Source organism: Necator americanus, chromosome V (assembly GCF_031761385.1).
Source record: "Necator americanus strain Aroian chromosome V, whole genome shotgun sequence".
NCBI lineage: Eukaryota > Metazoa > Nematoda > Chromadorea > Rhabditida > Ancylostomatidae > Necator > Necator americanus.
Window position 1 is genome coordinate 29,247,691 of NC_087375.1, and position 27,937 is coordinate 29,275,627.

At 41.8% G+C, this 27,937-nt stretch overlaps 7 protein-coding genes across 11 annotated transcripts in view; all 7 read right to left on the bottom strand.

The window, feature by feature from the left end:
* RB195_015572 (uncharacterized protein) overlaps positions 1–6,058 on the bottom strand; it is a gene marked incomplete at both ends in the record, with an annotated part of 15,796 nt that extends 9,738 nt beyond the window's left edge. For both annotated transcript variants that reach the window (XM_064206346.1, XM_064206344.1), the window contains 5 exons: positions 3,996–4,079; positions 4,631–4,760; positions 4,845–4,969; positions 5,815–5,907; positions 5,972–6,058. In XM_064206346.1, the coding sequence (XP_064062225.1) occupies positions 3,996–4,079; positions 4,631–4,760; positions 4,845–4,969; positions 5,815–5,907; positions 5,972–6,058 (519 nt within the window). The remainder of the gene's footprint in view (positions 1–3,995; positions 4,080–4,630; positions 4,761–4,844; positions 4,970–5,814; positions 5,908–5,971) is intronic.
* Positions 6,059–11,332: 5,274 nt separating this feature from the next.
* Positions 11,333–12,311, bottom strand: RB195_015574 (uncharacterized protein; the record flags this gene model as incomplete). The annotated part of the gene is made up of 2 exons (XM_064206348.1): positions 11,333–11,558; positions 12,199–12,311. 2 exons carry the CDS (start codon positions 12,309–12,311, stop codon positions 11,333–11,335), a joined length of 339 nt encoding a protein of 112 aa, XP_064062229.1.
* A 3,286-nt stretch (positions 12,312–15,597) lies between these two features.
* Positions 15,598–15,864, bottom strand: RB195_015575 (uncharacterized protein; the record flags this gene model as incomplete). Its single annotated transcript, XM_064206349.1, has 1 exon — positions 15,598–15,864. The coding sequence occupies one exon, from the start codon at positions 15,862–15,864 to the stop codon at positions 15,598–15,600; it is 267 nt and encodes an 88-aa protein (XP_064062230.1).
* A 121-nt stretch (positions 15,865–15,985) lies between these two features.
* Positions 15,986–16,354, bottom strand: RB195_015576 (uncharacterized protein; the record flags this gene model as incomplete). The annotated part of the gene is made up of 1 exon (XM_064206350.1): positions 15,986–16,354. One exon carries the CDS (start codon positions 16,352–16,354, stop codon positions 15,986–15,988), a length of 369 nt encoding a protein of 122 aa, XP_064062231.1.
* Positions 16,355–16,515: 161 nt separating this feature from the next.
* RB195_015577 (uncharacterized protein) lies at positions 16,516–16,794 on the bottom strand (the record flags this gene model as incomplete). Its single annotated transcript, XM_064206351.1, has 1 exon — positions 16,516–16,794. One exon carries the CDS (start codon positions 16,792–16,794, stop codon positions 16,516–16,518), a length of 279 nt encoding a protein of 92 aa, XP_064062233.1.
* RB195_015578 (uncharacterized protein) lies at positions 16,516–17,428 on the bottom strand (the record flags this gene model as incomplete). 2 transcript variants are annotated; one of them, XM_064206353.1, is made up of 2 exons in its annotated part: positions 16,516–16,927; positions 16,980–17,251. In XM_064206353.1, the coding sequence occupies 2 exons, from the start codon at positions 17,249–17,251 to the stop codon at positions 16,516–16,518; spliced, it is 684 nt and encodes a 227-aa protein (XP_064062232.1). The 2 variants fall into 2 exon arrangements, with proteins under 2 accessions (XP_064062232.1, XP_064062234.1); XM_064206352.1 differs by having other exon boundaries at positions 16,853–17,428.
* A 3,172-nt stretch (positions 17,429–20,600) lies between these two features.
* RB195_015579 (uncharacterized protein) overlaps positions 20,601–27,937 on the bottom strand; it is a gene marked incomplete at both ends in the record, with an annotated part of 69,112 nt that continues 61,775 nt past the window's right edge. For all 3 annotated transcript variants that reach the window (XM_064206357.1, XM_064206358.1, XM_064206354.1), the window contains 3 exons: positions 20,601–20,771; positions 20,834–21,016; positions 27,228–27,326. In XM_064206357.1, the coding sequence (XP_064062235.1) occupies positions 20,601–20,771; positions 20,834–21,016; positions 27,228–27,326 (453 nt within the window). The remainder of the gene's footprint in view (positions 20,772–20,833; positions 21,017–27,227; positions 27,327–27,937) is intronic.

Genomic DNA, 27,937 nt, shown 5'->3' on the forward strand with positions numbered 1-27,937 from the left:
TACCTATAGAAGGTGGTGCGACGGGTCCATCGGCGCCAGATAGCCTTAAAAGGGGGTGCGACGGGTCCAAGACGTCGGATACCTATAGAAGGGGGTGCGACGGGTCCATCGGCGCCAGATAGCCTTAGAAGGGGGTGCGACGGGTCCATCGGCGTCGGATACCTATAGAAGGGGGTGCGACGGGTCCCACAACGTCGGATACCTATAGAAGGGGGTGCGACGGGTCCATCGGCGCCAGATAGCCTTAGAAGGGGGTGCGACGGGTCCATCGGCGCCAGATAGCCTTAGAAGGGGGTGCGACGGGTCCATCGGCGCCAGATAGCCTTAGAAGGGGGTGCGACGGGTCCATCGGCGTCGGATACCTATAGAAGGGGGTGCGACGGGTCCATCGGCGCCAGATAGCCTTAGAAGAGGGTGCGACGGGTCCAAGACGTCGGATACCTATAGAAGGGGGTGCGACGGGTCCATCGGCGCCAGATAGCCTTAGAAGGGGTGCGACGGGTCCATCGGCGCCAGATAGCCTTAGAAGGGGGTGCGACGGGTCCATCGGCGTCGGATACCTATAGAAGGGGTGCGACGGGTCCCACGACGTCGGATACCTATAGAAGGGGTTGCGACGGGTCCATCGGCGCCAGATAGCCTTAGAAGGGGGTGCGACGGGTCCATCGGCGTCGGATACCTATAGAAGGGGGTGCGACGGGTCCATCGGCGCCAGATAGCTTTAGAAGGGGGGTGCGACGGGTCCATCGGCGCCAGATAGCCTTAGAAGGGGGTGCGACGGGTCCATCGGCGCCAGATAGCCTTAGAAGGGGGTGCGACGGGTCCATGATAGCTAGAAGGGGGTGCGACGGGTCCACGGCGTCGGATACCTATAGAAGGGGGTGCGACGGGTCCATCGGCGCCAGATAGCCTTAGAAGGGGGTGCGACGGGTCCATCGGCGTCGGATACCTATAGAAGGGGGTGCGACGGGTCCATCGGCGCCAGATAGCCTTAGAAGGGGGTGCGACGGGTCCATCGGCGTCGGATACCTATAGAAGGGGGTGCGACGGGTCCGATATGAAAAGAGTGGTGACAGTGTACCGAAAAGTCCTGTTCTCATGATATATTTCACTACGTGGCGTTCAGTAGGTTTCTACTATATTTGTCAGAAATTTTAAGGAAGAAAACTCGCTACTCCTAGACATTTCCATCGAAGCGTGCTCCTAAATGAAAAGAGTGGTGACAGTGTACCGAAAGGTGACAGTGTACCGAAAAAGTCCTGTTCTCATGAAAAAACCTATTACTCGAAAAAAGAAAAGACTTCGGAAAAAACCCATTACTCTTATATAACCCTATTGACCTTCTTAGGCCCAAAGAAAATGAGTGAAGAGAAAATAGTGACTTGCAGTCTCTTTCGGGTATTTCTAAGGCAAAGAAAATGGTCGATTACGAAGATTTTGTTCCTGCTCATTTGTAAACTTTTCCACAACCTAGATACGTGGAGAGTTGCTCACAGTGTCGCTCCTTTGTTTCAGGTAAAATGGTCAACATTACTTTGAACGAATAAACTTTTCGATATACTATTTTGTTTCGTTTTTCTGTCTTTTTTTTTAATAAATCCACATGTGGTTGCTTATGTTCCTACATCCTTATCTACATCTGTGTGGTATTCTGGAACAGTTAATGGAAATTTTGATTTAAAAAAAACCTTTAGGGTCAGAGTAATTTCAGTAGAAGTGCTGTTCAGCAGTAAGAAGAGTTGTGCAAGCGAGGGGAGCACATTGAAAACCCGAAAGCTGTAAAATTGGGTGCGACGGACAGCGTGGAACTGTTGTACAGTATTATTTTGCAGTAAGTTTTTTTTTGCGTGTCGCAGAAGTTAAATGGCACGTTGCAGCCGTTTGATACCCGTGGCTACTGCGCGCGTTGTTCATCACCTCTATGACTCCTCCGTGCGTTTGTTTCCTTGCACGTTTGCCTCAGCTTGGTATTGTGCTCCTCAGAAAGTGGAAACACGAATGAAACCGGCTGCTTAAATAGTAGCCAACAGCTTACATAATTTGACAAAGAACGTTACCATTATCAGTACGATGATCTTCACATTATTTTATGTTAAACATCATTCCTTGATAGCTGTTGAGGAAAATGGATAAAATGATAAGCCAAGTACACCATCAAATTCACTCTGAAAAGGAAAAAAGTAGTTTTTTGGAGTGAAGTGACATCACTTGCCTGTTATCGGACTATTTTTGAAGTCGGATAGAAGTCTGTGTGTCTACTCGACAATGAGGATATTGCCGTACTAACACACTATTAGCTTTTATTTGTAACCAGTGCAGACAAATCATGTTGTTGTTGTGTCGTTGTTCTGATATTTTCCTCTACGAGAGCTTCATTATCTTTCCTGCTGCGTCACACGTTGATCTCTTTATAATCCAGATCAATGTCAAATCCTGTGCAAAAGAGCAAACAAGAAGCGGCAGCTTCAAGAACACTAGTCCAAGCTTCGAGCTTAAAGCATGATATATATCTTTAATAATGTACAGCTAACACTTGCCCATTCCATTCCAGATATTGCTCGTCTACTCAGTGTGCTTTGGAATTTGTTATGCTTACCTGCATCACATGCGCTCCTCCTGCGCGTCCATCGCGCTCTGATTATCTGGTCCCCGCTCTTTCTGCAGTGTGACTGCAGTTCCACGACTGCTTCCGCCTCAACTGAATCAAAGGTCTTCTTGAATTTGAAGAAAGTCACATACAACGGAATATCGCTCTCTCGCGATATTTTAACTGGCTTCAAAGCAGAGTGCACGAGGATAATCGTGCTGAATCTCTGCTTGCTCGGGGCTGTTTTTGATCTAGTGTTTTTTCAATTCTGTTTAATAGGATTGGGATAAACAGATTGTGCGATAGTTGACGACATCACGTGGATCTCTCTTCTCATACAAAAGCACGATAATGTTGACTTTCCATTGCATCACATCGGAATCTTGCATTCCAACAAATAACAAGTGAAGAACATCGTTAGTGTGATGATGAGGACTGGCGATAGATAGTTCAGATATTCGGGCTTGATTGTGAAGGATCGGGGACGTGGACCGAGACCGGGTGGATCACGATTCTTCACTGATTTGATGGGATGTCGGAGTTCGGAAGGAAAAACTTAACATGACCACCTCTCCCTAGAAGGTAGAAGACAAGAGGCAGTGGCAAACGAAAAGGTTGAACTGGTGAATGACCATTTTCTTGTCCTTTACCGGTGCAGTTGTTCCATCTGGGTTCCAGCGGGCAGTTATTTTTATTTTACGACGGTCCAAGATTGCAGACCTGCATAGCGAATGCTCTTGCCCGCTCTCCTGCTTTAGCTTGCACTGCTGCTCTTCTCTCTTTTATGTCTTTTTTACCGCTCTGGAAGGTCTTGCGAGCTCGGACAGGAGTTCATGGTTGTCTGCAGTTCATGCGGTTCCACGCTGATAGATTAGCTTCAGGGTTTGCTGAGTCAGCCGCCTCTTCGTAGTTCTAAAGTCTTCCGCCTTGAATGTGAAGATGTTCAGTGAGCCAATCGTATTCCATCCTGTTCCTTTTCTCTACGGGCAGGTTAGATAATTTTTGTAATCACGTCTTTCCTGGCGCACCACTACTGAGCGTTTCTTCGGGCTTGTTGTCAATCCCATTCAAACTGTATTCGGTGTTTGTGTCACTGATTGAATGCAGATTTCTTATAATAAGAAAAAAAACTTTCCAGTTGACATGGTGCAGTTGTTAATTATTCTTAAATCAAACTGCCATTTGGAGGGAGTAGCCAGCATTATTAGCAGCAGCCGTGCAACATTTCATTAGTTTGTCTTTGTGAATTTAGTAAACTGGATATGATTTTTTTTGTGTTTTCTCTTAACGCGATGGAATCCTTGCCCACTAATGGTTTAACCAGCTAATAACAAAGCTAAAAATGGATTATAACGAGTTCGGATGTTTTTAGTCTTTAACAGTCTTGAAGATGAGTTAAACTACCTACGTTTTCAAATGCAGAACTCATGCTTTTTGCAAACCCTAACGTCATGTCTGGTGCAAAAAGTTGTTCCTCTTCCATGCCTCCGATCTGAAAAAAAACTAACAAAAGTATTGCGTTCGTTTTGCATCGTGACGTTAACAAATGGAAATAAAATATTTGGCTTTGTAGTTTGAGCTTAATTTTAAGACAAAAGTTCTTAAGACAGGTATGTTCACTGTAATGACTGGCTCTAGCCATGATTTGTTTCTAAATCCTAAAAAGAGATATTCAGGGATCATATAAAACCACCGTTACTCTGACATCGTGTAGTTGAGCATGGACATGAACACATATCAGACAATTTGTTGAAAGACACAGGATTGAAGAAAATTTAGAGGCCATCCATATCCATCCTTGATTGCGCGACTTATCTATGCACAAAATTTTTCCTGACTCAGGAAGATGTAATCGAATTCATAATTTCGTGAGGCAATACATTAAAACTAGGACATATGTGCATTATGGGTTTTAGATAGGAAATACTAGGAAGCATTTCATTCAAGACTTCTTCAAGACATATGATTTTTGGAGAAATAGCTTGAAAATATTGCAGAAGAATGTTCTACGGTGAGAGTGTTCAAATTTGTATAGCTACTCACGTGAACCTGATCAGAACCAGCCACCCCCGTGATGAGACCGCCATAACATCTAATTTTGAATTCTGTCGACGTCGGCTTAAATGTTTTCGATTTTTCCGGTACAAATTTGTTCTTCTTTTCACATGCAGAGCTAAAAAACGATGGAACGAATCTATCTTATAATATTATAGTTCTGAGTTCTAGAATAGAATAGTTGATGTTTTACGCAACTTACTCTGTACAGTTGTTGTGTGGTACGATGAGCATAGAGACGCCGCCTGAAATCCAGGCAAGGAATTCTTGTTGAGGTTTTCCAACCGCTACTCTTTGCGCATATTGGAAGTCAGACATGTCGTAGATCTTTATAAAACAGGACATTGTAGTGTGATTAAAATACTATAATATCATTTTTTCTTTTGGCACTGTAAAACTTCAAATAATTCTTAAAATTTTTACTTTTTTTCTGGAATTTTCTTCTTTTTGATCTTCAACAACGTTATATTTGACTTTTAGTGGGATTATTCATCAGAAACAACTGCATTCAAAACACCAATTAATAGGAGAGATTTGAATGATGCTTTCATTGAGCCTTAGATACTGTAATTCCACAGAAAACAAAAGTTCCGTTGCTTCAAATTTTCTTAGTTTGCAAAGATACAGTAAGGTAACCCTCCATTAGGAGCTGGCGCATGGAGATATGTTAAAGGCAGCATGCCACGAATCTGAGGTGGTGCAGATTTCAGGTGGAGTATCCGTATACGGGGTCGTAGATTATGGAGACGGGGTAGTTCCGCTCATTTCTCCCTGCATCACTGCAAACAACCTCTGCCCTGCGATTCGTCGAAAATCAACTCGAACAGCCCGATAGGCAGTAAGGAGGGTACGCGTGTAAGGGTGGCGCGCTGCAATAGAAGGCACAAAACAGCATTCAGGGACCGACTGCTTACAGTGATTCAGGGAGAGATGAGCGGAACCATCCCAGTCTCCATAATCTACGATCTACGGAGACTCCACCTGAAATCTGTGCCACCCCAAATTCGTGGTATGCTGCCTTTAAAGATTTTTCAGTGAAGTCTCTTCTGTACCTTTCTAGTACTTTCAAGGTTTTCTTCCCAAACATCATCACAAATCTCGTCCTCGATATGTTATGATTATGATATGATACTTTATGATACATATAACATACAGTAAAGTTTGTTACTTACGTTAACTTCAGCGCTGCCTGGATCTGCTGGTTGTACGTTCAGTTTCTTAACATAATCCATGTATGACTCGCTCTCTCTCGCTATCAGATGAATCTAAAAAGTTTCATATCGAAGGAAGTTTCAGCTGAGCACTTAAACCACAACCAAGGAAACAAACTGCTTTTGGTTTTCGCCGTAACACTGGTGTTTGAAGAACTGCACATGTAGCAACATTAACAAGGGTAAGTGAAGCTAGAATGATCATCTCAGAAATAAATTATGATTCCCCTGAAAATAAATGTCTCTACTCCAGTGGAGTTTGTGATAGTGGCTATTTTGAGAAAGCTTGCATCGATCTTAGGCATGCGTAGAAATACATTGTGGGGACTTTTCGGCGATACGACCTAAGCAAAACATTCATCCTGATCCAGCACACGACCGAGCAAAATGGACTCATCTAGCCAGAAAAGCGGACTCCGTCATTACACGGGAAAAGCGCAGAAAAAGAAAAAGAGGAAGAGTCGCAATAGGAAAAGGGTTTTGAAGGTGAAGGCGTTGAAGATGATAAGAAACCAATTCAAAAAAGTGACGGCTAGTTCTTGTTTTTTGAAGGCTGGTGAAATTTAGTGATAAGTCATCATTTATGTCATTTTTCGGGAAAGACAGGACCCGCTTGGATCTCCGAATATATTCCTGGTGTGATATTGATCAAATTGCTCTGAATTATTCTAAAACATGTAGTCAGCGTTAAAAAATGCTGCGACTGGACGAAGCGGCACAGCTTCGGTGAAGGAACAACAATTCAACATCAGAAATAAATCTCCTCATCTCTCAAAAACCTCCTTAAAAAGTAAGTGCTGCCGCAATGTGGTGCGAGGTAAATTTGGAATAGAACTTCAAAACTTTTCGAGCTCCCTCTTCGAAAGAAATTTGATTTGGATGTGTTTTCTATTTCACCTTGAGCATTTGAATTCACAATTTTTTCATATTTTTTGTAGTTGGATGTATATATGTATCACTAACTATTTTCGCTTACAGTAAAAATCTCCAGTTTTTTTCATTTCTTCCGATTAATCCTTGGTATTCATGTGGTGTTTCACGTGGATGAAGTTGCAAGCCTGTTTACCAAAGCAACTTTGAATCATTCTTAGTTGTCTTTGACGTTCATCCATCTCATCTCAGGAAGTAACCAAAAATTAGTTGTTTTTGTATTACATTATGAACTGTTCTGAACTGTAACATTTGATGTCGTGATGTATTTTCTGAGACATTTTGGAGCGGATTGGATTCAATAAAGAAATGTCCTGAAGCCATTTCTTCACCGACTCCTGTGGCTGTTAACACTGGCTCAATAGTAAAGTGTTTGTACTCCTACTTTGCTGTATTGATGAAGCTCTTAAAAGTACAAAAGTGCTGTTTTTCCTAGTTGAGATAATGCAAAGGAACATTGTGCACTTTAGAAAAGAAGCTGTAGTCAACTTGTGATTAGTAGTAGTCATTATTGACGACTTAGAAGGCATTGAATGTAATCCAGGATGATATGTTGAGTGGTTGAGTAACCGCTAAGACATTATCGTGTGGTACAAGGTATGTTGTAAAAATAAATATCAAGCACTTCTGACCGCCAGTGATTTAAAGTACACTATCTGTATCCTGGCCAAAAACTAGGGTGCAAAAACATGTTCCCATTATAGATGATCCCCTATGGTCTCCAGGAGTGTTCTGCTTTCAAATCTGACTTGATCTCGCCATGGCGTCATCTTCCATCTGCTATTCTATCGAAACGTTTTATTCTTTACTTCAGAATGCGGGATTTTCTTTATATTCACGTTCTTCATACTCATCTTCAGATAGATTGTCGAAGCGATCAAATGGATTGAAGCCCTGATGCTCCTTTCATTCTATCTACAGTAACCTGGCAAGTGTTCGACATAAAAAACATGGAATGGGTTTTATTCCATTTTCTCCATAATTCCTTTTAATCCTTATAGCTGGACATCTATCAACTGGTGAACGTGGGATTTATCGATTGAACTTATCTGTTACTTTAAAAGCCTACCGCTAAAACGTGGAAACATAATCTATCGCTCTGTACATATGAGCAACAGTGATTCCTAAACAGCTTTGCTCTATGGATACATGATTCTCAGGTGGGTTACAAGTTTGCTGCTCACATAAATTCGTGTGATTTTTAATTACTCTTCTCCGTCGAGCGCGCAGGGAATGAATACCCACATGGTAGAAATCAAATGGTTTCGAGTTGAAGAAATCGGACAGCGAAATTTGAACCGTTTCAATGTTTTCCAACCTCTTCTCAGCCAACTCGTGCAGCATCGAGCGGAAAAGTTAGTAGTTTAAAGGTTGGGGAGCAAGACGGATGTGGCAGGACACTCCAGTTGAGCTCTTTGATTTTCTGCTGGACTGTTTCTGCTTGGTGGTCGAGGTTTTCATGACTTTTTTCTTCGTCATGAAAGTCGTCTTGAAACACTTGAAACACTGACTTCTCGAAATACAGTCCTCTCCAAACCTCGAGTGCAGAGCTCGAAGCAATTCGCCCGCACTCTTGCTTTGTTTGAAATCGTAGAGCATGCTAACACGAACGATGAATTTCTGGTCCAACATTTTCTGAAACAGCTAGAAAATCTTCAATAAAAGCAATCGAAATTTGCAAAAAAAAACAAACTGAATGGGAACGAAATAGTGAACAAGCGGAAATAAAATTGCGGTCTTATATTTCGCAACACTTTCGAAGATAGGGCTCCCATGGAAGTCTCATTTATATCTTCACAACCTAATATATCAAAGAAGCAAACAACAACGCATTATTCCCTATCTGTCTATAATGAAAGCATTTTGCTTTGTTTCTGCTCCATTGATACAGTGTAGTGATTAGGTGACGTCTGTAGAAGCCACTACACAGTATATATGATGGTAGTTTTATACTCCTTGCAAAACCTTATAACATGATAACACACTGAGAACTCCATTCTTTGGATTAAAGGATCAAGGATAAAGTGCACTTCGATTATTCCTATGGCGCTGCCCCAATGCGTTCGACTTTATCCCAAGTATCACTTGAGGTTTTATATACGCCTGTGCAATCTTACAATGACTTGCTTCGCCGATGGCTAGCCGAGGTGCTAAATCAGTGTTTTTATCATCCCAGATAAGACTGATACCAGTTTAAGAATCTCGGAGGGATGAAAGTGTTGGTTTGCACTAGTGCAGATTCGAACCACCGACCGATTGTAGACACAGCAAAACCTCTCACCGACTGTGCTACACTGCATATTTTTCTGGATTATGTTAAAGAAATGCTTGCTAAGCGAACCTCCTCCAATCTTGCTTTCATAGCAAACATTTTACGCAATTGCTTTTACGAACTAAGAACACTTTTGAAAAAAAAGGATTGAAAAGGCTTGTAGCGTCAAGCAGCATACGGTAGCTGAGAGCTATTTTAGCAGATTCTCCCAGATGAAATAAATTTGATTGTTTCCTGCTAGTATCATCAAGAAAAGAAACTGCAATAACTTGCTGAAAACACAAACAAAACGGGACAATAAGTAAAGATGTGCGACATGTAGTGATTGAACTTTCGAAATGAAAAGGATTTTGTCCTATTCTTTTTGTTGCTTATGACCAAAGCATTTTGCATAGCATGTAGTACTATAATCTCAAAAATTTACGCCCGTATCTTTTTGCTTTTGCAGGTGTTGCAGTCCACCGAAAGTTATTGCAGATCCCTTTTTTCAATCAAAAAAGCCTTCCCATAACTGTGTATGTTACCTCCCCTCACAACGTACATATGTTTGTTCCCCTTAAAAAGGTGGTATAAATGGAAATTATTGACGTTTTGTCTCAGCTTCAGAGCCATCACTTCGCGTAAAAACTTTATTATTCTTTAGTAAGCAAAGCGGTGCCTAAATTATCCTCGTTTTCCTACTGTGGAATAATCAAATATCAAAACTCTGTGCTGCTGTCCCCTGCATAATTTTGAACTTGCTGATGATGCACTAACCTTCACTACAGTACTTCATGGGCTTGCATTGAAACGTTCTGCAAAAACTGACCCTCTGACCAACAAGTCTACTCCATGACACCTGCCAGTGGCAGATCAACTACTGGAAAAGTTCAAGATTGTCATTTGTACAATTATGAGATATCTGTCTGAAGACCCGGCTAAAGCCTGACATGAGACTTTTTACGGTGTTCGCTTTTTTCGCCTTCGCTGGTCAATAAAATATCACTAATAGTGCAATTTTGTGTAAAATTAGGATTTTGTTTTTCTAGCAATTCTTTCCTCGTTTTTTAAAATAAATTTATGCGATGAGATTTCAGAGTTTTCTTTCTAAACGCGTCAGCTCTACATTTGGAAAGACTTCAGACTTCAGCTTCAAACGCTCCTTCGATGCTAAAATAATATAGGACAATTCGAAAGCATTACTCGAACTATGGATTTTGCTCTGTTTTCCTGTAACAGTTATCACAGAAAGATGTTCCATTATAAAATGACGTGTACAACATCATCGTACTGATGAAGATAACGTTCCACGTCAAATCATGTAAACTGTTGGCTACTATTTGAGCAGCCGTTTGCATGTGCGTTTCCACTTCCTGAAGACCATGTTACTAACCTAAGGCAAACGTGCTGGGAAATAGGCATGCGGAAGGATTCAACACATGCAGTTATCACTGTTCACAACGTCTCATTCACTTATTAACAAAATCACTTGGAGTTATTGCGCGATACTATGACACCGACACCGTGGTATCCCTCCAATCCCATGTTATAACGTTCTGTCGCCGGCGCTCCAATCCGACGCTATGAGATCCGTCGCACCACAGTGTAATAGTTTCTGGTGCTGACGCACCAATTTGACGTAGTCGGACCCGTCTCACTGCTTTCTGGAACTTCGATACACACATTCACACAAACAAAGAAACAAACAACCTGCAAACACATACATACACACATACACATACGTACACTCACAAACACACGGGACAGAATGACATAATTGACTTAATCGGAGGGCTGATGTCATCGCCTGACGCGATTACCCGGATCTTTGCCGAGGTGTGCCGTCCTTGAACATAGCTCTGCCCAACCTTCTCGACCCTTCTCGATCGAGGGCACAGAATCAATCCATTCATCGTTATTTCATATTCTGCGAAACTTTACGTCTCGCATGAAGTGCCTATCCACGTCGAGTGTCCTCAGGTCCTCATTCACCACCTCAGTCCAAAACTTCCGTTTTCGGCCAGGTGGCTTCTTCCAGCTCGAACCCGACAAACTCCTCAGAACCCGTTGAACAAGGCGATCTGCCTGTTTCCTTATTATGACCAAAGAAGCGAAGACTTCTGACTTTAGCCACCTTCGATGGCGGCAGCTTTCGTTCTGTGAAATCAAGCCTCTCCATCACCGTAGATGGTGCTGCGCAAGTCTCTGATTCCTCTTGAACGTAGAAGCAATGATGAGGCCCGTCTGTTCACATAAGTCGACCAGACGGTCACCGTTGTCAGACGTGCGCTCAGCTGGTTAGTACCATTTTCCTAGCATATCGGATTGCTGTTCGAGTCTCGTCTTCGCATTTGCGTCGAGTTCGACAATGATCACCTGCTGGCTTGGTATTTTAGACAGCAACACATTGAGCTCATCATAGAAGGCGTCCTTACCGTTGTCCTCAGCGGTTTCCGTAGGTGCGTAAGCACCCACGATCCAGAGTTTACGTATTCTGCGATCCCGCAGTGGTACAAAAGTGCATCTAGACGACGAAGCCAAATTCCTCCGCCAGGTTGTTTTAATCGTTCTTCACAGCTATCGCGCAGCCACCTACTTTGTTCTCATCAGCATCGCGTGCAGTATATGGTGTAATTTTCGATGCTAATGACGGGTCGATCTCTCGTGCGTGTTTCTTGGAATGCAGCAAATGGTACACAGAGATATCGCAAAAGCCTAGACAGGTCGGTTTGTTGGAGTTCACACGATAGTTTTATGCAGTTCAGCGTGACGAAACGAGTGGTTGGTGCCAAAGATTCCATGCTCCCTTCAGGCAGTTAACCTTTCAGGTTATGGGCTTTGGCGATGTGTTGGACGACAGCACCTTTTTGCAATGTATGGAAATATTTTTCTCTATAACAGTGCGGGTTATATAGCTCGTACGTTCCCAATGCGTACACTCGAACGCCTGATTGCGTTTAGTTCAAGCAGGGCCACCGTGGGCAGGTAGCAATCAGACTCGTATACGCGGCCCCACGTGACAAATAAACCCGTTATTATAAACCGTAATAATAGCGCTTCTGGTATGATGAGAAAACTATGAGTTCGGGGAATAAGAGATTGGATTTTGAGATTTGGATAGAGTTTGGAAATTATAATAGTAGATGGGGTTGGTTCGGGCTCACAGATGTAACGCTCCGGTAGGCCATTCCGCTGCAACTTTAGGATCGCTTTGATCACTATAAGGTGACGAAGAGATGAATTGCACATCGTTGGTTAATCCCGTGGAGATGTGCATTCGAGTTTGATTTCACTTCATAATTGTCTGAGGTTCATGTCTGATGCCAATCACCGTACCCCTCTCCTCTAAGGGTGCGTGTGTAGCCTCAGGGAAGAAGAGCACTGTGGTTTGCAGTGACGAGCCGATCACGTAGGTGTTTTTATACCACCAACCTAATCTGATACCAATTTATCGATCCCTTTGCAATCAAGGGGTAGATAAATTGATACCAAGAGCAAGGGAAGGCTTTGCAGGCGCTAGGGTTACAGCCAGACCTGTTAGCGACTGCACCAGAGTCTCCCTTTGCCCTGGGGTCCACAAATTTGTGCCAGGCTTGTCTGGGAGGGTAAGATCATTAACTTTTCACTTGAGCTGGAGTACTTAAGGGTACCACTTCACGAATTTGAGGTGGTACGGATTTCAGGTGGAGTATTCTTATTCTGGATAGTATGAGAATACTCCACCTGAAATCCGTACCACCTCAGATCCGTGGAGTGATGCCTTTAAATCATCATGCAGAACAAGGCTGAGAAAATCGGCTGGCATCCACCGGTACTCCTCCAGTGTTGTTGCAAACCTAATACACCACAAAAACCTACACCACGAGCGATATTAGCGAAGCTGCGCAGCGATGGGAGCTGGAAAGGCACAAAAAAAATAGTAGTAAAGGGTGAATTGATGCTTCAAGTTGTGATATACGAATAAGGCAAATTGAGTACATATCATCGGCCAACGGAAAATGAAGTGATTCAAGCTCGTCATGTCAAATATTGATGTTGTCCAAGAATGACATGGGCTCCATTTGGGAAACTTCACATCTATCGCTATTTGTTCAAATTCCTAGGAACATAAGGATTGCAACAAACAACAAGCTGCAAGGTAAGCAATAATATGCACTGATTCTCTTATATCTTCTACATACGGGATTCGCGCGATAAAAATCTTATGTGAACTCGGAGAAGCTCAAAATAATATCTTTCAGATTGTTTCATAAGGACAGTGATAATAAACTAATTTCGCCTCTTTATCTCCGATTGTGCAACTGAATAGACTACCTAGATCAACAATTCGAGAAATTCCTATGAAAACTTAGTGCTTTCATAGAGTGGATGTGAAATGTCCTATTAGTATCTGTCTATTATTATTTATTTAATTTTATCAATTCATTTCTTTATATTCTATGTCTGAAATCATTATGACAGGTGAGGTCTATGAGTGACCGTAAGACGCATCTGTATCTTCGAGATACGCCTGTAGGCACAACGCACGGCTGCAAGACATTCTTCGCGCAATGTCAGGAAGAGTGAAGAAAAATAACAGAACAGTTTTCACCAGATAATTTTAAACCTTCCGGAATCGCAAAAAGCGGATGGTCTTCTAACGCACAGAATTGAAGAAACCAACATCTAGCTACCGAGAGCATGAGAGTAAACACTTTTAATGCGCGTTTCTACATTATACTTACGTTCTATGATTCCCCTTTTACAAAGTTTCAGTCTATTTCGTTCAGCCACCTTGTATACTGTGTTTGTTCTTTGTCCGCTTCAAACATCAACCGTAAGAGAATACGACAGAATACGACATGGTATGAAAAAAGTGCGGCCGCGTAGTGAAGGCAGAGAGCCAGCCTAACAGAAGGACTTTGAGGATACTGTGGCGGTAGCGACGATATCAGAAGTTGCGCACTTTAACTGAACTTCTGGGCATAAAGCACATCATGCGGTACTTATTTACGGCCTTCAGTGTGTAATTGTAAATGCCGCAGAAGTGTTCATTATCCTCTACGATTCCCAAACAGAAGACGAGCGTCTTGGCACATCTCAAGGTGATTGATTAGTGCCAGCGCAGTATTTATTATCACTTTTACTCTGTGCATTCTACAGTCATTTACAATTTTAAAAAAAAAACATTCTTGGCGCAAGTACCGCCTCGCATCGCACCAAAAATGAATGTGAATTCATTTAAGAGCATGTTTCTGTTCTTCAGCGTAGTACTGTGAAGTATGTGCAAATTACTTAATGTTAGTATCCTGATTACCATTCAAAGTGATAGCCTTTAAGCAACACACAACCCTTCATTCAGTATATCGGACGCAGAGAGTTTTTCTTCTTCCGGTGAGCATTTAGATATCGCGGTGGCCGATTTAATTTCTACTCCTGTTGTAGAACGGAAAGAAGAGTAATTGAAGTTCAGAGGCTTTATTCCAGGCTCCTCTAGAAGCCAAAACCTTGGATACGACGATTACTTGTTCCTGAATAGTGTTATGTGTAACAAATATGGTGGATGTATGTTTAAAATAGCGCAACTGCCTCTATCTACAGAGGAGGAAACTCGGATGGAAAGACTACCTTAGACAGGCCTGCGAATTCGCTAAATATGAGCTCGACCCGCTCGATCACTGATTCAACTGTTGTCATAGAAAGGCATTATGTGTTTGTTCCACATTATTATACTTTTCCTGGCGAATGCAATGGTGTCTTAGGACAGTGACAACAAATAAATTTTGTCGCCTTATCGTCTTATTGTGCAATTGTAAAGACTGTTTCCATTGAGGGTAAACGGAGTGTTACAGTTTCACATCCGTTCTTCTCGTCATCAACATCGTCTTGTTTAGTTTCAGCTGAAGACTGATCTTCCTACATTTTTCATCAATTTCAGCCACCTGTAGTTCCGATTGGCCAAACTAGATGTGATGATAACAATGCCATCAGCGAAGCGAAATTTGTGTCTTTGACGGCCATCAACTCAGGTGGTATTTTAGTCTGACTAACGCATTGCATTTTCAAGACTGGCGCTGAATAATTCGGGTAACATCGTAAGGGAAAAGAAAAGAAAAGAGAAGGAAGGAAGGAAAAGGAGGGATAAGAGTGGAATTCTATAGTGACACATAATCTTAAAGAAAAAAATTAAGAAGAAGAAGATGAGCACGAGAGTGGGACCTCAGTGGTTCGATCTTCACTGGATAGAAGCTTTTTCAAAAAAAAAACCTAGAACTGCATGTAAACGATTGATGACTCAGTAGAAAATAGTTAAATATAAAATAAAATAAATAGTTTTCATTTACACTTGATCTTAATAACATCTTATTACCAAATATGCTATGTAAGAACATTCTCAGGTTTGGACGAATGTTAACAACTTCTGTGATTTTTCACCATTTTGTAGAAGAAGGTTAATATTTCATATTCTATGTAGGAGCCCAAAATTCTACTGAATTTTAGGTGAGAAAAGTTAAAAACTTTACGATTGCGTTCTTTGAATTTTTTATATAGGCTTTAAGAGACTAACTTACTTAGATACTTACTTAGATGACTCGTCTTCGCTGGACGTGCGGGCCCCAGAATCTCTTGCACTCGTTTCTTTCCCTCGCCATTGTCATCCAAGATGTTCTCAAGTTTCGTGAGTGACGTTGACGAGGTCCTTGAGCCGTATCCAGCTGAGCTCTCAGCTGGTCCATCCGTGTAGCGATCACGTCACCCCATCTCGTTGGCGGTCTCCCTCGAGGGCGTTTAGCGTCTCTTGGGATCCACTCTAGCGTTCCTTTAGTCCATCTATCGTCGATTCTTCTCATGATGTGACCGGCCCACCTATGTTTTCTTTCGATACATATTCCGCTGGGTCGCAAAGACGGGACAATCCTCTTAACTCGGAGCTGCGGAGACCGGCTAGGTGTTGTGTGCGCCGGTTAAACTTCAGAAGGCATCTCTCAAGGGCTTTATGGATAGTAAGTAGCTTCCTAGACGTGGCAGCGGTGTCTGCCCACGTCTTCGCTGTGTAACGCAGAGCGCTGGAAGAACTGTCGAGTCGAACAGATGGGCACGAAGATCTTGGTCCGTCAGTTGGAAAAGCTGTATCCTAGTCGTGCATCGACCGTAACAGTTGGCTAATGTCCTCACATACGACGCGTTCACACCTTGATCGACCAGCGCTGACAGTATTGCATTCGTTTCTACGCTGTCAAAGGCTTTCTCATAGTCGACGAAGGTTAGAACAAGGGGCAGATGGAATCCCCGCAAACCTCTATTACCCTCGACACGGTCTGGTCCAAGCAGCTGAACCATTGGCGGAATCCAGTTTGTTCTTGAGGCTGGACTTCATCCAGCGTTCTAGATATGCGCGTGAGAATGATCCTAGTGAATACTTTGTGTAACACCCTCAGCAAGCATATCAGACGGTAGTTTCGAAGGTCCTCTCGGTTACCTTTCTTGTGGATAAGAACGGTTCACGAGGTCTTCCACTGGTCTGGGATCCTTTCTTTCTGAAGGTAGGATGTCATGTGCGCTGCTAAGATTACATGAAGCGGATGGCCACCAGCCCGAAGAAAGTCTGCTGATATAAAATCAGGTCCGGGGGCTGTGCCAGATTTCATGCTCTTGACAGCGACTCCTACTTCCGAAGGGAGAATCCATGGTGGAGCTTCGCCAGTGGGGATGATTGGGCTTGACACAGGAGTTGATGAACGGAAAAGGTTCGAGTAGAAGCTCTCCGTAATGATTTCCATCTCACGACGAAAAGACGTGCGAGTCCTGTCTTCGCTCAGCAAGGTTGCTAGCGGAATATTATATTCGCGGAGGTCCCTGCGGCACTTCTTTAGACTCGTTCTTCTTTGTGCTGCTTCCAGAATATTCTTCTGCCTGTATTTCAAAAGATCCTCCTGCTTTTCTGCAGCTAGTGTTTGCTACTAACCGCTCAATGTGCGATGCATTCGGATCAAGCCTCAAAGCCCTTCTTCTTTCCAACAATGCCTTATTTGTCTTCGAAATTCGATCCAAGTTTATCGTGCGCGGCCTCGAGGCATGCTCAGTACAGGCTCGTAATCCTCCGAGCAGCATCTCGTAGTGCACGTTTGGGTCCTCCTCGATGTGCCAGTCACCTTGGGACAAGGAGTCCTCGAGTACACAATCGTCGTAGACGACTTCTTTTCTCCGTCGTTGCCGATAGCAGATGTTATTAACCATCGTGTGGCTAAGTCGTTTTTTTGCACGAAGGAAACGGTGATCAGAACCACCACAAAAAGATGGTACTACTGAGACGTCAAGTAGACACCACCTTCGGTTGGTGAGTATGTGGTCGATCTCCGCACGAGTCGCGCCTTTGGGCGATTCCCATGTCCACCGACGATGATCTTTTTTCATGAAAAGAGAGTTCCCATGAAAGAGGCGAGCGGCTCGGCAACAGACAACAGCTCGGCGAGACGATTGCCATTTTCATTCCGGTCCCCTAGTCCAAATCTTCCAATCCTGTATTCCCCTTCTGTGGCCTTTCCTAGTTTTGCGTTGAAGTCTCCGACAACGATTTTGTAGAAGGACTTTTCGTTGCGGATTTTTTTTTCGTTGCGGATCCAATTCGAATTCATCAGCCGCTGATGTTGGTGAGTAGCAGTTGGTAATACTGATGGGTTTTTGGCGCAGAGGGCGGAGACTAAGACTAACTGAAAACGGTAAACTATGCACTTAAGAATTTCCTTCGGTCTTTTATCTGAGCATTTTGAATTTTTTTAAATCAAAGTACCGTTTTATTAAAGACAGGAAGGCGAAAATTCCCTGAAAATGCCGATTTCTGCTCCTGCGTAAAAAAGTGTGTGGTCTTAAATAATCCTTAATAACCCGGATTATAGTTGATGTTAAGTAGTTCGCTTCTCCGTGCGTCGTAGATGATTTTCCTATAAGAATATAATTTCCCACTCGCAGCCTTCCTCCGTTTTCCCAATACCTAGAAGTTAAGTAGAAAAAAATGAATTAAATATTTATAAAATATGAACGTTTGTAGCATTAAAATCTAAAGGAAAAGGTGTCCGGCGTTTATCATCGTTTATCGTTTATAGTCCGCTTGGGTAAGTAGTTGATGAATCAAGTCAGTGTTCTTATCTCCTTCCCAGACACGATCGGTACTAAGTTATCGAGCCCGGAGGGATGAAAGGCTTGGTTGGCACTAAAGCGATTCCGAACCATCGATCGATTGAGCAGACACAGCAGAACCTCTTGTCGACTGTGCTATACCCATCCATTTTGGTTTTATGTGTTGAAATTCACGTATACACTACTAGAAATTCCGAAACATTGATTTATTCATCTTCCAGGTGCGGTTCTTCGTTCTTTTCTCTTCTTCTCGTGCATCTGATCCAGTTTTGATCTGCGTGCTCTCGTTTCTTATAATTTCGTAATTTTGAAGTGGACGAAGGAGTGAAAATCCTGCTTCCCCTGATTGGAGCTGGTCCGCTCTAACTGCTCTCGAATCTCAGGCTAAAAAAAACGACTGAACAATGATCAGTGACCGAGTCAACTGCAGGTCTGACTACATATTTACTAACGATTTGCTATCCGGAGAGTAGTCATTTTTTGATGATTGGCAAAGTTCCGACTAGAATTCTCGTATCGCCTTTCTAGCTAAAAGCATTTTTAGGATTTTTGTAACGTCAAATCTTCATTTAAAACATTTAGCTCGTAGGAGACTTATCATACGTCTCTTTCCTTTCTTGTTACAAATAGCCAAGGCAGCCTGTTCGAATATAGAAACCTCGACGAAAGTTTGTCACTTCGAACTCTGTTCGCGTCTTGTTTATGGAAGAAAAACGACATGGATTCATAAACGAGTACGGTAGCGTTTAATGGAATTCGAGACATTTTCGATGTTTTACGTATACTACTTGCTCTAACTTTGCGCCTGTTTAAGTCTGTGCGGTTTCTGTTAGTCCTGTGAGTGGAAAATGCTTTGAGTGACTTTGCATAGATAATCACTCAGTTACTCCTAATCTATGTACTTAAAAACATATGGTTCGTAGGTGTTTCGCATTTTGCAGCGATAGTTGCAGATCACGCCCCGAACGCGGTGTATTAGCAAATACGACGAAATACCAAAAATCTTAAATTTGGAGTTTTTAGTTCGCGTGAAAACATAAAAAGCTTTTATTTCTTCTTCACTACGCTCACCCAACTTTACCTGAGCGCTTAAGGTCTGAGTAAAAGAAGAAGGCACATATATGAAGAGGCCCTATCTAATCTTTGTGGCTAATAATCATCTACTAATTTTGGTATCATCTAGCATCATACAAAAGCAGAACGCAAATCAACAGCTTATGCGAAATAAACTATGAATTTAATAGATTCAATAGAGTCTTGCCCAAAAACCCTCTAAAAATGTGGCTTGTAGAAGAACACATACAGCAGTATCTCTTGAATGTGAGAAGCTTCCAGAAATTTCTCTATTCTGTCGATCTAAAGGTGTAAAAGCTGTTTCACCATTACTTTACAACTAAATAACTTCGATTGATGAACGAAACCACCGAGGTAGAATCTTCTTTCAATCGTGACAAAGGGCCAACGTGAGTATGCGAACCCAAATATCAACGACGCATTGCTGTGCTAGAATCTGGTCCTGTGATATAATCTGGTGTGTTAAATAAAATACAACCTCTCTAGCCTTCTGTGGTCGCAGGACTAAGTATTCTTCAGTTGAATTTATGTGATGGAAAATGATCAAACAGTATCAAATTTATAGTAATCTTTAATAACAACTCAAGATGAGCGTTTTCTAACCGCATTTTTTAAAATACATGCATGTTCGGGAAAGGTTCGCGGATAGGAAATATCTCTACGGAGATTACCGGAGTCTCTAGAAAACTAGCTAAGGCAAAGAACACTGGGAAATGTACAAAAATCAGAATAGGAAAAAAAAAATGAAAGAAAAAAGTGCAGCTTTCATCAAGTATAATGACAACAAGTACATTATTTCGTGCAACAAGTCATGGTGAAAACTTAGCGAGGATTCGTTGTCTGCTGTAGGTAGTCCATATTATGCAGTAAACGCAGTACCAACCATAAACGTTGCAAAGCAGAGCTCCTTCCGACCAATTTGATCGCAGCGCAGTTTGTCAGAAAATTGCTTAGATGCAACCCATTTCGGAACTAATATGGAAACTTCAATCCCTGTTTCTCGCCAGTGCTTCAAGAATCCCTGGTACAATTTCCCAACAGCAGACACGAGAATCCTCACCTACTTTGCCTTTGGCCCCTCGCAAGCCTTCTGATGAACGTCAGAATTGCATTTTAACCTAAACTAATGAGGGTTGTCGGCATTCAATTATTTGCAAAAAATGCTAGTATTTTCCACTTTTTCGATCCATTAGCATCATAATACAATCGGATGATCAGATGCTAGGGTTAACCTAATAAAGCGTATCGTATAATATTTACCCGGCTTAATGGCGACGACACGTCAGGCTGGTGACAGCGTGACGTCACATAACGGATGCGAAATGTCATAGGATATGAGCAATACAGGGGTAGACGATGGCAACTAATGAACACATTAGTCATCTGGTACGTAGAACAGTGGCTGAGGTGCTGACGACTGTGAAACTCGGAGCCATGTGATGCATTTCGGTGCGACACCGAATCGGATCGTTTCGGTTCGTTGAGTGGAAAAGTCCAAAACTTCGACAGATACGTCGCAACAACTACCTAACAGTCTCCAGCATGTCTAAAATAATCAGATACTTAAGATAGACAGCGATGGTATCCAGACAAAGAACCAGAACATACCTCATCTAGTGGCAAATTTCGCTCGAACTGCATCATGACGTCTGCAGGTGAATCTTTGCTGAACCACGAACAAGATGCGTCACCACACAACTTTCCGTTGTACACGTCACGTGCAGCCAATACGACCAGTAATGCCAGCGCCCTCGTCTGCGACTCGTTTACTGGCGACGACTGGAGGAATTTCTGCAAGAGATCAGTACAGTTTACTCAATTAACTGCACTGCTTTCTAGAAGCAATTTGCAAGGAAAATTCCTTGCTGACCGCATATGAACAGGTGATCATTTTTCAGTCAGATCCGGTAAAAAGGCTGTTCGCTTTTTCCGACGTAGTTTGTGATAGTCTACGTACACATACCGCTCAAATGGACTATCAAGCAAAGAGCTAATATGTGGAGTAAGGACCACCTGTCGTTTCACAGGTATCCACAATAACTTCTTCAGGATGTTGACGCTATCTTCGTTAAAAAGAATGCTTCGAACATGCAAACATGTGTCATATCGTTTTATTCTAATAGGCTCTCTGAACTGTGACTCGTGAATGTGTAAATCATTATACATTTTATTTCCGTCTCATGAAAAATTAAACTAGAACCTAAACAGAAAGAGGACCTACTACAATGCTGCACTGTAGCTACATCACAATGGATGTAATTCCATTTAGTACTCCTTCCTTTGAAAGTTTGCATATTGAAAGCGGTGCTTGTTTTAAAATTTCGCAAGTAATAAGCATCTACTGAAGGACACCATAAGAAACCAACGCAAATCATTAATCGAAAAGAGTGGACCGGCTCTATTCCCCCCTAATCGTTCTAAAAAAAACAATGCGTTGTATAGCTTTAGTTCCAGGTACCTGGAAACGCGAACCTTCGTACACGCCTCAGTCTCCTCAGCAGCCTATTCATAGGTTTTACTTAAATAGACTGGTGAGTAAACCTCGTTAATCTTCGACGGTTTGCTCGTGGACACAGGGCGTATACAAGGCTGGCGCGATGTAACTGTAAAGAACGCCGTCTTCTACGCCCTTTTTCTACTGGGGGAAGGTGAGCGGAGCCAAACTGGTTTCCGTAATCTACAACCCGGAATCGACGTTTTCGCTGGAGTTTCGTACCACTTCAATTTCGTGATACGGCGTCTTCAAAGGCAGCTGCTTGGGAAATTTATGATCTCTCCATCAGCACGTAGGAGACTCGGAAATTGTTTGCAAGTGCCACAAGGAAAATTCTTCCCATACATGCAGAAGTCTGAAATATCAGTAGCAGACAGAGTCATCAGCACACAAGGTCTGCGAAGACATGACTTGGTCGCTCTGAAATTATTGGGAAAATCTCTGCGATCATTATTTTCGAGCAAGTTATCAACAAAAGTTCCTAATGCTTTAACCCAATGTTTATTCTCGTTTTGAGATGGTGCGCAAGTCGTTTTGTCTGACACGTCTTAGCAGACGTTGTGCGGACAGCGGATAGCTCCATGTTGCGCTTCTATTGCTTCGAATTCTTTGGATTGTTGGTCTAGTTGCACGTGATTACTTGGAACTAAGTCCTGTTCGGTACACACTAGTGAAGAGACCCTGACCCCGAAAACTCTCCCAAACGCAGTTTTTAATCCTCCGTGGCAAGACTTATGATCATATTCCGAGAAAAAGGCCTAATAAATCTTTTCCTGAGTTATAATAATTGAAATACAATTGAGGATACTGGATGTTGAAATGATGAACGACGATGTTCAGAAAATAAAAGAAGTGCGGAAACATTGTGCAATTAAGCAAATGGCTTAAGCAATTATACCAACTAAAATATCAACACACTACAGAAGAAATGACAAATTGTATCCACAAAATATGAAACATCAAAGCTCAACGTAAAATAGATGTTCAATAATTGATTAAGGCTCAAGAACTACAGCCACAGGCAAATTGCTACAGTCAAAATCAAACTCCATGTGGAAACCGACGGTAACGTGAAAGACTACAAAACAAATCTACCTTCTTTAAAACAAAACTTTTTGACATTTTTGCCTGCGCAGCTCAGAACGTTTGTGAAAGTATAAGAAGACCAATGAATTTTCGCGCTTCAGTCTTCAGCTGGACAAATGATTGACAATAGAAATTTTTTGAGCAAAAAGAAAGGCTTATTCTACACTTTACCCTTACCACTGGTGGCGGAATTATGAGTACTAATATATACAAAACATCATCTTTGCACAAACAACATGTATGACTTTCATTCAAAAATTCATCCAAGAGTATTCAAAAAATCTCATTTTGAAATGTTTTCGGGAAAAGTTTGGAAAACTCGTCGCTTGGTCACGAATATTTTATCTATTTCAGGATGCTTTCATTCTGCAAATTTTTGCCTCAGCTTCAAACTGCAGCTTCCAAGCGTCAGCTATAATGATCATAAATTAGCTATAATCACTAGTCGGCTTTTAGTTTTTCGTACATGAAAAAAGCTAAACGAAGCCCTGATCCTGGCCATGATTTCGTAAACTTTTCAAGCCCCTAGCAAATCCTCCATTCAGTTAAATGGGCAATGTCGCGAGTGCACGTACGAGTGCAGACTATCAAAAATGTAATTGTTGCGCGCGCGTGGGTCCAAAACGGCCGTGAAGGATTGCGATTACTGCAAATGACGTTGTCTCTGTTTCGAGATAACCAATTCAGCACCACGTACTTGCTATGCATGTACTATTACGTGATTCATCTTTCAAATTAGTTCATGGCTGAGACCATTTCCGAAAATGAAAGCTTACGTGTTGCAACGACAAAAAACAAAAAAAAAAGAAACGAATAATTGAAAAAGAAAAAATAACGACAATGAGAGTGATTTTTTTAATGAGAGAAGACTTTTCGATTTTAGCAGATTTCCTCCCTATACAAGTGCTTTAGAGAAAATATCGTTAATAGTGAACAAAGTTTAGTCGGCACATCCTCGACGCTTCTTATTCGATTACTGATCGAATAAAAAAAAACATACAGGGTAATCGTAAGGTTATGGTGCACTTTAAACCGGTCACAGAAAGCAAAAAAACAAGATAGAAATGTAAAATGTTCACCAAATAAAAGGAAAACCGTCCAAGTCATTTAATAAAAGGAAAACAGTCCAAGATGCGCTTTACGTGCGTACATAGGTTATAACGGAACACCATGAACTTCAGCAACGGATCAGCCATCGCCCAAGCCAGTGGGGATGTGGACGGTACGGAGAGAGCTCTAGGTTTGAACAACATTAATCATTTAAAATAGAGAATCACAGATGTTATTCACTCTGTTACACCAGACGTCCTTAGCTATGTGTGGGAAGAACCTGAGTAACGTTTAGATATGTGTAGGGTAATAAATGGAGGCCACACGAACTGCGCTGAATAGGTAAGGAACGTGTTTTCCTTTTATTTGGTAGAAGTCTTCATATTTCTATCTTGTTTCGCTCTTTTCCTGTGAGCGGTCAAAAGTGCATCATGACTTTAAAGGCATCACTCCACGAATCTGAGGTGGTACGAATTTCAGGTGGAGTATTCGTATACGGGATGGGAGACTATGGAGAGGGAGGTGATTCCGTCCATTTCTTCCTAATAGCCGTAAAAAACGGCCTGGAAGATACGGCTTCAGGCGTTCTGACGCACTATTTTCTATAGGGAGTTCGACTGGAGCGCGCCAGCCTTGTGCGGTGCCGCATTTTCCGAACCGTTTTTTTACGGCAATTAGGAGGGAATGGACGGAATCACCCCCTCTCCTCTCCCTCCCGATACGATACTCCCATACGTATCCCCAGATTCGTGAAGATGACTTTAAAGATGATGCACTTTCCTAACAGGATAGAGATGAAGACTTTACCACATAAAAGATTCGTGGGGTGATGCCTTTAAGGACACCATGTTTAAGAAGAGATTCGAACTTTTAAGTTGTGCCAATACAACTATAGTCTTCACAGTTATCGAATGCTTTAAAATTACAATCAAGACTGGAAGATAGTGTTCAAATGCGAAAAGGTTTGTGTCTCAGCTTTGGAGTGGAGCTTCTTTGAAACGATGAAGACTTTTTTTGCGCAACCACCCTAGCCCAGATGCCTAAACATTATTTCATCATTAATTTCATTATTTATTTTAACGCAAATAAACAATACATTGAAAAATACTACTACAATATATTGTATACTTTGTGTACTACATACGTATTAAAATAGAATCGCGGACTATTCCAAGAGTTCCTCAGGTGGGACACTCGCAAAATGATTATCACTTATTTCACGCATCTTATTTTTCATTCTCAAGGGTCCAACTATCGCGATATCCTGGATGAACGCACAGGTACTTAGCTAGTAAAGCTACGTAAACGATGCCTGACGTCAAGCTTTTTCTGCTTCCCCTGCTAAACTGATAAAAGGAGGGATTTCAGCAGCAGATTATTCCTCCTTGAGTCCTTAAGTTTCATTATACTTCATACTTCGCACTTTGAACTACGATGTAAATAGAAGCGATAATGGAAGACCAGATAGAAATGAACAAGTTGGTCCTAAACTTTAAAGAATAAGACGTGGAACAACCTACAAGATGAATAACCCCACTATCTGATTGACTTGCGCACAATTTGAAAAGCGCACCATTACGACATTCGTTATCGTTAAATGCGCGTAATTTGCCTCGTTCTGAGTTTGTGTTAATAAAGCTTATAATAACGAGTGAGGTGAAAGTGCAAAGAATCGAGTTGTTTTAGCCGCAATGATTAAGGAAATGCTCTAAAACGATATGATTAAAGACTCAAATACCAAATACACACATTTTTACACACGTTTTGGCTCTTAAAAAAATGTACGTGAAAAAACCCAAAGAACCAACCAACTTTTTGCCAAGGAAACGGATTCACCATCCCTTAAAAACATGAAGAGAACCTTCACTTCTGCACGTCCTCGAAATGTGTTACCATAATCAAGTGTTGGACATACAACATACGACAGACATATCGTAGAGTACTATCTTCCGGAATATTTTAGCATACGTACATGTCGAGTATTTCATGAATACGAAGAACGGTTCTGACTCCAACTGCAAAAAAGCTCTCAGTACTCACTGATGAAGGATAGTCCTTCTTCATCCCTCGCTGTTCATATTTGGTCCTTGACGTCGAACCGTGAACCAAACGGACATTCAACCGCTGCCACGGAAAATAACTTTCTTCGCGTCGCTGACTTCCAGATTTGCTCCTCAGCCCACATGTTCCTTTGCGAACGACGGGCCCAATCGGTGTCAAAAGGGAACTGGCTCCGCAGATCCACGGTACGAAGTCGATTCTCTCATAATGAGCGATCTTTTTCGTGGTATCCACAGAAACAACCGTTACGATCGCTTGCCTCAGTCGTACCATTGCACAATTCTTTATCCGACTAGTCTTGCTTTTCCTTCTTACGTTCGCCCGGGTGTCGATAGTCTCCTGTATCCTTACCTAACTAGATTATCGACGAGAAGTATGAAGGAATTTTGGGAGCAGGTGTCGGCGATGAACAAGTTGATGGAGCCTATGGTGATGTCAGGCTGTGACAGGAACAAATCGATATTCTGCCAATAGTTCCGTATTTACTTATGTTTCCAATATCTGATGTTTTTTTTTTGTTCCTTCGCGATTTCATTTGCGTTATTTAAAGACTTTAATCATTCGACATTCTTTATTCGAATTATTCGAATAGAGAATTCTCGAAGTTTGGGAATCCATACCCTGACATCTTAAATATTTGAATTTGTATTTGACTTCAACAAAATCCGTTCATCTATTCAAAAATTACAGAGAAAAAAAACACAAACAAAAGGTTTTTTCATGTCCCCATATGCACCAGTTATTCGTATTTCTCAAAACTAGACATAAAAAACCCAATAATTCCTCTTTTAGAACAGTAGTTTTTCATTTTTATTACATGACAATAAAAAATAGAATATGAAACAAAACATGGGGATTCTTCGTCACAAGTAGATGCATAACCGTTTGTCTGCTGAGTCCAAAACTGACAAACATTAAAACCGTTAAATACCTTTAATCAGAAACGAGTTTTAATGTTAATTTCGGACCTACCCAGATAATTGAAGGCCAAAGTTACGGTAGCATTATGAAAAGGAGTTGATAGCACTAATTTAGTGTTCAACATCATTCCCCAGTAAGGTCGGGTCAAAGCGAAGCTCTCAGGGTTGCGTAAGCGGCTAAAAGCGGCGCGATTGCGCGTGGCTCGAACTGCAGAAATGAGTCCAGAACAGAAATGAGTGAAGCATGCAAGGGTCCCAACGCGATCACAACCGTCATCAGCTGAACAACTTTTACGAACTGAATCTATTTTCAGGTCGTTTTCACTATATGCATTGAAAATAAATAGTACTACTAATTAATCGTTGTTAATGTTAATAGTAAAAGAGATACCGTATCTGATAAGCAGTGCAGATCCTCTCGCATTTGTTCCAACGTTGCACCACTCCATCGATGTAAGAAGTTGCATTCGGAAGCACAAGAATCGAATCTCTGGAAAAAAAAGAACTGCTTAAAAACGCTCAGAGAATACTTATTATAGATCCTCAACGTGTTTTTTCCTCAAATCTACCATCCCATTCGATTGAGTCAGTTCTAAACAAATTGAATGAAACACAATGGTGGTCCAGAAATCAAAGCTGCTTAGTTCTTAGCAAAAAGATAAACAAGCTATCTTTTTGCTAGAAGATGTTTACTCACATAATCGAGAAGTATTACGCTCAGAAGCTCCGTATCTACAGTGATCCCAGCACGTTCTTAACCATCATTTTTAAGGCAACATGAACGAATTGAAAACCAGGAATCGTTAAAGCAGAATGCCAATAGTTCCGCTTATTTCGATTAATAAATAAGAACATGCATGTATACGGACACGAAGGGCTTCATTTTATTGGCATATTCCATCCCGGACACCTCTAACTTTGGTTGCTGCACACAAATGCAACATAACGCAAAAACTCTAGGTTCCTTAAAAGAAACTGATCAGAAGATCGTCATACCCTTCACTCTCACTGAGAATTTCTGAATGATAATACTCCAAGGTCAACTATGTGCAAATATTAAATAGGAATGTTCTTTTTAAGAGGAAGAAAAGTGAATCCGCC